This window comes from Delphinapterus leucas, chromosome 15 (genome assembly GCF_059928025.1).
Source record: "Delphinapterus leucas isolate spDelLeu-1000000601 "Yukka" chromosome 15, BTC_Dleu_Yukka2, whole genome shotgun sequence".
In the NCBI taxonomy this organism is placed as follows: domain Eukaryota; kingdom Metazoa; phylum Chordata; class Mammalia; order Artiodactyla; family Monodontidae; genus Delphinapterus; species Delphinapterus leucas.
Window position 1 is genome coordinate 73,733,062 of NC_143143.1, and position 8,295 is coordinate 73,741,356.

An 8,295-nucleotide genomic window follows, 5' to 3' on the forward strand; every position below is an offset into this window, starting at 1 on the left:
GATGTGTCACGAAGAACGTACATTTATGACAGAATGGAAAAAATAAGGGCTTGGAGGGATGGAGACTTGGGATGAAACCTTGTCTCTACAGCTTCTCATGGGACCTTGGGTGGGAGGGTACCCCCTCTGCACATCCAGTCCATCTGTCAGGCACAGCTGATGGCAACAATATCTGTCTGTTCACAGGTGTCTGGGAAGATCCATGACTCCGTGAGACATTGGACACAGAGCTGCACACAGGGAGCCCTGAGAGAGTGTTGGTGTGGAAAACAGAGGGAGGGAGAAACACACATGAAATGGCTCTAGATGTTAATAGGTGTTTCACCTTCCTTGGCCTCAGTTTCTTGTGTCCAGTCGGTTCATTCATGAATAAATTTTCCTGTAGCTCCTACTATGTGCTGTGTATCCCTACACAACAGCTCCACCATGAATCTCTAAAGAGCAATTTTCACTCGATCTGCTGACCCCAAATCCACCCACTTCATCCACAGGCTTCCTCCCTGTGGGTCCTGCCCTTTCCCCCTCCTTTACCGACAGCGGGCATTACCGGGAGACCCCTGAGTCTCAGAATGGGAACCCCTGAGTCTAGCCCTTGGCCTCCTGCTGCCCTGCCCACGGGCCCCAGGAGGGAGGTGGGGAAGCAGGAGCGGACAATGGTCCAGCTGCAGCTGGTCGAACTGCACCGGCCTGGAAGCAGCTTAGGTTCCTAGTTCCCACTGGGGCCAGAGTGACACCTGATCCTGGGGGATTGTGAAATGGCAAGAGGTTGCAGCCGGCCCGCCTGCCTTGTCCGCTGAGCCCTCTACCCGCACGGCTTCGGCCCCGCCCCTACCCCACGCCCCCCAGGAAAGCGGTTAAATCCCCCCTTCCGGGCAGCGCCTCACTCCCGCCCCGGCGAGCACCATGCCTACCTGCCGCCTCGGTCTGTTCGTCGCCGCCCTCCTCCTTGGCCTGCTGCTGGGCCTCCCCCCGGTCACAGGTGAGTGGGGCGGGGAGAGGCCTGGCGCCCAAAGGGGCCGAACCAGGAGAGCCGGGAAGGAGCCCGGCAGAAGCTTAGCCTCTCTGGGGACAGAGAAGTGAGGATTCCCGGGGTGGAAGTGGGGAGTCCCATGAAGACCAAAATGCGGGGATCCCTGGTGCCTAAAAGTGGTGACCCTTGGAGCTTTAGATGTGGGGTCCAATGTGCTGGAGGTGGGGAGACACTGAAGGCTGACATATGCGCGGGGGGAAATGGGGAGACTCTTTGCTGACAGTGGAGACTCATTGGCCAGAGGCGGGGACCCTCTGCCTGGACATGGGAAGCTCCTAGACGCTTAGTTGTGCGGGGGTCCCCTAAGAATTGAGGGCTCAGAAGCCAAGAGTTTGGTCACTTCTGTCGTCCCAGGTATTAGGGACCCCGGCCCTGGGTGGGGCTCTCTCAAGGCTGTAGTGGGGTGTGGGGAGCAGGGACTGAGACTCAGAATTCCCGGGAGATTGAGATTTGGGGCCGTCAGACAGGAGGCGGGCATCCTCTGAGAGCGGGACTGAGTCCCCCACTGCGCGTCCGCCTCCCAGGCACAGGAGCAGAGAAATCAGGCGTGTGCCCCGCGCTAGAGGTGGACCTGAACTGCACGCAGGAGTGCCTCTCGGATGGGGAATGCGCGGACAATCTCAAGTGCTGCCGGGCCGGCTGCGCCACCGTCTGCCAGATGCCCAATGGTAACCCCGGGGGACCCACGCGGGGCGGGGCAGCGGGGGTTGGGAGGGGGAGGGAGTGCCCAGTTCTGTTCCGGGATCTGGGGCGCGACCGACCCAGGGGTCCCCGACCAGGTCGAGGCGGATGGAGCCAGATCAGCCCGTGCTCTCCTTCCCATGGCTCAGGTGAAACCTAGGCGTCGCTGAAGTGCAGCCAGGGGGAAGGGAGGTCCCCCACTCCTGGCCGGATTCATTGCTCTGGGGCATGACGGACTTCCGGGACGCACCGCGGGGACGTTGTTCCGGAACATTGTTCTCTGAGATCAGGGGACCTGGTTCGGATTTTCCTCCTGTCTGGGTTCAGCCGCGGGGCAGCCTAGGGCTGCCCAATGGGCTGGGCCCCAAGGTCTGGGGCGCTCCTCCCCATTAGCGCCCCTACCCTGGGGCCTCCCCAACCCAGGAGGAAGGACTTGGGACGCCTGCTGGCGGGACTCCCCGAATCCCTCTGTCCAGATGGAGACTTTCCAGGTTTAGGAGAGCACCCAGCCCATCTTAAAGATGTGGATGTGAGCTACAAAAGAGAGCAAGGTTCTTGTCCAAGGTCACATTGCCATCTCTGGCTGGGCAGGAGTCATAACGCAGGGGGTTCCTTTCTGCCTGAGTGGTTTGAAGAATGTCAGGACCCCTCCCAGAGCACCCCTCCCACTTCTTCATCTTTAAAACTCTCTTCCACTCTAAGGGTTGAGTGAGAGAAAGAAAGTGTGTGAAGCTGGCCTGTCATAAAAAGTACTTGCTGGAGCTGAAGACTGTCCAGTAGGCCATGGGGGCTCCTATCAGAGCAGGAAGCTGTGGAATCCAAGCTTCTCATTTTTCAGAGGGAAAGACTGAGGACTAGACCAGGGATATGACTTGGATCCCAAGGTGCTGGGATCACTTGTCTTTATCCAGAAAAAAACCCTCTGTGATGCCCCCACCTTGTGATTTCTTTGAAGATGCCCACAGGGGCTGGGAAGGTTTGTAATTGGAGATTCAGTCACTCATGAGCAGGGAGGTTGGAGGTGGAGGGAGGACAGGCCCATCAGGGGGCTTCTGGGTCTGGGGGCCTCTAACCTGGACCAGAGGGAGGAGGACCGGAAGGAGAGGAGGACACTGGGAGAGAAAGGAGGATGGCAGGCAGGCAGATGAGAGAGGAGGACAGAAAAAAGAGGAATCTCTGCTGTTAGGGGGAGTCTCTGCTGTTCCCTGGTCTCAGATGGACAGACTGAGGCAGGAAGAGGGGCAGGACCAGAGGGCCTCCTGAGCTAGAATCCTAGTTGTGCCGTCTGCTGGTTGTGGGTCCTGAGCAAGTCGCTTCACCTCTCCGAGCCTCTGCTTTCTCGCTGGCAAAATGGGATGAGAATCCCAGATGTTGTAGGGTCGACATGAGGCTAAATGAAATCATACATGTGAAATGTCTCAGGAGAGAGTAGACCCTCCACACACAGTGGCTTGTTTTGTGGGTACCCCGCTCCTGAAGCCCTTCTGTCTGGGGGCAGCTCGGTATTGAGAGCTCCTGCCCTTCTCAAGGGAAAGGGTGACTTTGTGCGAGGAAGACAGCCCCTCCTGTCCTCTGCAGCTCATCACCCAGCTGTGTGCCCGTTTGACACTTGGCTGGGCTTGCTCCTGGGGCTTCTGGGCATTGAGCCAGCTCCCTTCTCCTTGACCCTGGAAGTGGAGCACAGGGGGTGTGTGTGGGGGGGTGCGTGTGTGTGTGTGTGTGCACATTGGAAGGTTAGGCTCAGGTCTTGGTTTTACTTATGATCAGCAGTGTGCTGTTGGGTGATGCCGTCACATCTCTGGGTCTAATTTTCCTCCTTTGTAGTAGGAGCAGGGTAGAAATATCCCCTACAGAAGAGAGAGCTGATGTGGAGGTTTAAAGGACAAATTGAATTTACACTAAGGGCTTTGTAATCAGCACATATCTGTGGTGTTATCTGTTTGTGTGTGTGTTAGTGGAAGAATGCTTGTCTGGGTGTGGATGAGTGAGGTTGTATGGGGGCCTTGGTGCTAGATGGTGGTAACTGGGAGTGAATAGATGGGAGTGAGTGAAGAGATTGTGGGCGTGTAACCCCTCACACGTGCACTGCACTTTACAGCTGACAAAGCAGCAGATGCATGGTGCACAGACCTGAAGCCAGATTCCTGGGTTCAGATCCTGTCTCTACCCTGTATGACCTTAGGCAAATTACTTAACTTCTTGGTACCTCCGTTTCCTCATCTGCAACATAAGGAAATAGTAACAGCTCCTCGCACCCTGTTTCAGGATTACCGTGAGGATTAGCTGAGTTAATACACGTCAAATGCTTAGGGTAATGCCTGGCACATAGAAGCAGCTAAGTGTTAACTGCTGTCCTTACTCATTATTATTCTTATTACAAGGACTTTGTGCAGGGAGAAGGACTATATGTCTGTTGCCTCCACTGCTTCCACAGCGGCCCCACGACATGGGCAGCACGGATCTCATGTGACACCTGAAGACACGGGGCTCTGGGAGATTTCTGGCCCCAGGTCACAGAGTTAGGAAAAGGCAGATCTGGGGCTCAAACTAGGGCCCTATGATCCCAAAACACTCAGGGAGAGAGCAGAAGTAAGGGAGGTTGCAGGTGCTCTCCCAAGGTCCCCTGAGATCCACTCCAGCCCCTAAGATCCACTTAGGCAGGCAGCTCTCTTGTTTGTGAATCCAGGTGGGTGGTTGTGCTGTGGAGACGAGTTCAGCTCCCTGCTTCCCCTCTGCCCACCCCCCCACCCCTTTTTCCACCCAGAAAAGAAGGGTTCCTGCCCTCAGGTGGACATCGCCTTCCCCCAGCTCGGCCTCTGCATGGACCAGTGCCAGGTGGACAGCCAGTGTCCTGGTCTGTTGAAATGCTGCCACAATGGTTGCGGGAAGGTGTCCTGTGTCACACCTGTCTTCTGAGGTAGGTGGCCTGGGGGGAGGGGTGCACTGATGCCCAGATGTGATGACACCTGCAGGAGGCTGAAAAGGAGAACCTGAGCTAACACACTGCTTTTCCCTTCTCTGTCCTTTGATTTACTTTCACTCAGCAGATTCACTGAGCATCTATCACGTGCCAAGCACTGCTCTAGGTGCTGGGGATGCTCCGTGTGTGAACAAATCGGACACAAATTTCTTTCTGATGGTTTTATATGCTAGTGAATGATGAAATAAATATGCAAGTATACTCTGTGAAATGTTAGTGGGAAATAAGTGGCCTGGAGAAAAAGAAAAAAGAGTGGGGATAAGGAGTGGGGATGGGGGGTGGCAGGGAGCAGTACTGCAATTTTTTCATGGGACCTCCCGGAAGGCAACATATGAACAGACTTGATGGAAATGATGGAGGGGGCCGCGAGCATATCAGGGAGAATGTTACAGGCCGAGGGGGCAGCAGGTGTAACGCAGTAGCCTCCCTGGTGAGTTTCAGAAAAAGCCAGAAGGCTGGAGCTGATCAAGGAGAGAGCAATAGAGGAGAGGGTCCGAGAGGTAGGTGGTAAGCGGAGGGACCTGACAGACCATGTAAGGACTTTGTTCTTGACCCATGGTCTTGACCCAGAGATGTCGGGTCCTTGGGAATGGACACGCTCTGACTTAGATTTGCAAAGATTGCTGAGGGTGTTGTGTGGAGGCCCTAGGGGACAGTGGCAGAAGCAGGGAGACCAGCGAGGAGCCTCCTGCAAGAGGCCAGGTGTGAGATGATGGACCAGGTGACGTAAGTGGCTGCATTTGGGACCTATGTGAAGGTAGATGGGACAATATTTGCTGATGAATTGGGCTGTGAGAAGGTTTACTCCTTTTCCCCTTAACACCCACGTAAAAAAGTCAGTGGCTGGAGGAGCAGCTGTGTCCTGGGAGGGCGGGCGGTGGCTGGATGGGTTGGGGAAGTAGGAAGCTCTTTGCATAGGCCAGTGCGAGGCAGAAGAATTGATCTTTACTCTCGCCAAAAAGCTTGGCTTTTCAGGACAGAGCTGGTAGAGATCAGTTAATTGCAGTTCAGTTTCTCAAATGCCCCTTTCGAGTGTGTTGAGCACTTACTCTGTGGCAGGCAGGGCTACACTCAGCCACCTCGAGGGGCTCTGACGCGGGAAGGAAAAGATTGTGCAGCCTCTCTTTCCCCACATATAAGTAAAAATAAAACAATATTAAGTCGTAAAGCAAGTGTAAGAAAATAAAGAGAAGCAAAACCAAAGAACATGCATCGTCAGGCCATTGCAGGGTCCAGCTCTGTGCCGGGTTCTGGGACGGAAGGTGACCACCGCCCTTCCTCACCGAGCTTGCAGCCCAGTGGCTGAGGCAGACAGATGGACAGACGCCCCCAGTGCCTGTCGTCGGTGTTGCAATGGAGGGAGGGGCTGGGTGTGATGGGGACATAGAAGAGGAAAGCCTCACCCAGGTGGGGGTGGGGAAAGGAGGGAGCAGGCTTCCCAGAAGGGACCCTGAGCCAATCCTGAAGGATGAATGAAAGGTCGGTAGTCTGGTGAAGTACAGCAGCGGGGAGGCTGTTTCAGACAGAGGGAACCGGACAAGCAAGAACCTGGAAGGGCCCTTTGGTTGAAATGTCATTGTTGATCGTGCAATAATTTTGATAAGCTCTCAGCCAAGGGGCTGGCAGGTCAGTGATGGAACCTATTGCCCAGATGTGAAGACTGAGACCCAGAGAGAGGGGAGGATGTGCTCAAGGCCCCAAGGTTGTTAATTCAGTGCCTGAGAGAGAACCATGGTCTCCCCAGGGACCAGAGCTCTCCGCCTCTTGCCTCCATCAGTGTCAGCTGCATGGGCTGGCTTTGCAGTCAGGAAGACCTGGGTTCAGATTTCAGCTCTGACACTTAACTAGCCTTTTTCACCTCCCTGAACTGCAAATATTTTGCTTATAAAATGGGATAAATAAAATAATAAGATCTTTTTGATCAGCTAACCCAGCTTAGCCAAAGGAATAGGAGCTGGATCAGCTAACCCAGCTTAGACAAAGGAATGGGATAAATAAAATAATAAGATCTTTTTGATCAGCTAACCCAGCTTAGCCAAAGGAATAGGGGCATGGTGGAACTTCCTAGTGGTGGAAGGACTCTTAGGGACATAAATGACAGTGGCCCCTCAGGAAGGTCACGTCACAATGGTCAGTGGGGACCATGGTATACCCAGGTGTGTCCGGGGATGGTCAGAAGCAGAAGAGATGAGTCTAGGACTTTCCGAAAAGTGCAGGCAGAGCCCCAGGGCCTCAAGACGGTGAGGCTTTCCTGGGGGCGGGGGTAGGGAGCTAAGGGGGGATGTGATGGGGTAGGGGGAGCTTTAGCCCAGAATTTAAGCTGCAGGCATTCTTGTCCAGTATCATGGATACTGTTGTTGATGGTATTATTGTGATTTTCTTCCTCCACCTCCAGCCACCAGCCTGAGGAGTGGGGGAGTGGAAGTGTCTGCCTGGCCCTGTCTGGCTCCAGCCCAGCTGCCCTCCTCCCTTCCTGGCCTCTGTGCTCCCCTCCTGAGCGGCCACAGCTGCTTCTTTTCCAACCAATAAAGTGACCACTTCCAGCACCGATGGGGCTGTGGCCTCTGTTCTTATTATTCTGGCTCATTCGTCCCACGACTCTGGGTGGAGGTGCGGGCATGGGGGTGCAGGGTGCAACGAGATCATCCAGGCACAAAGTCTGAGATCAGCTCTGACACGATGAGCATAAACTCAGGGCTCATCTGTGTGCGCTGGCACTTCCCTGGGTGAATCCGCCCACCAGCCCTATGCGGTTGTTGGTTATTCTCCCAGGGTTTTGGAGGAGAGAACTGGGGCTCAGAGGGATGCTGGAATCCTTCCAAAGTCACTGGGATTCGTTGCTGGGGGTTCTGACAACAGCAGCAGCATGTACTGTGTGCCAGACACAGGGCTGGGAGATTCACTTGTGAGATCTTCTGGATCCCCAAAACAACCCTCAAATTAGTTGATGACAGTCCTGTGTTACAGACTGGGACTCCACCAAGTTACTTGCTTGGGGCCACACAGAAAGAAGGTGGCAAAGCCAGGGTCCTTCGTTGTAGCTGCTTTTTAAAAATCAAACCGTTATTTTACATAAATAATATTCACATGGATCAATATTCAAAAGGTAAAAATACGCAGTGAAACATCTCTCACCCTTGACCCTCTTCCTGCACCTGCAGCCACTCAGTTGTTTTCTACAGAGGAAACCATCAGTTTCTTGTGTCTTCTTCCCAAGAGAGCTCCAGCTCACTCCCTCTATCCTTTCTTCTCTCTGTAGCCCCTCTCTTTATTCCCCCCTTCTCTCCCTTCTTTCTATGCCTACTTTTTCTCTCCCTCTCCTTCTCACCTCCCCTCTTCCTCTCTATTCCTCTTCTCTCTATCATCTATCTCCATCTCTCCAGGGACATGTAGACATAAAATTCTCATCTAGGGCTTCCCTGGTGGCACAGTGGTTCAGGGTCCGCCTGCCAATGCAGGGGACACGGGTTGGTGCCCTGGTCCGGGAAGATCCCACATGCCGCGGAGCGGCTGGGCCCATGAGCCATGGCCGCTGAGCCTGCGCGTCGGAGCCTGTGCTCTGCAGCGGGGTGGCGGGGGGGGGGGTGCGCAGCAGTGAGAGGCC

General features: G+C 54.6%; 1 protein-coding gene across 1 annotated transcript; it reads left to right on the forward strand.

Moving 5' to 3' along the window:
• Positions 1-903: 903 nt before the first annotated feature.
• On the forward strand, positions 904-7,206 carry WFDC2 (WAP four-disulfide core domain 2). The gene is made up of 3 exons (XM_089896986.1): positions 904-982; positions 1,552-1,698; positions 4,476-7,206. The coding sequence occupies exons 1-3, from the start codon at positions 904-906 to the stop codon at positions 4,625-4,627; spliced, it is 378 nt and encodes a 125-aa protein (XP_089753112.1). The 3' UTR covers positions 4,628-7,206.
• The last annotated feature ends 1,089 nt before the right edge of the window (positions 7,207-8,295 follow it).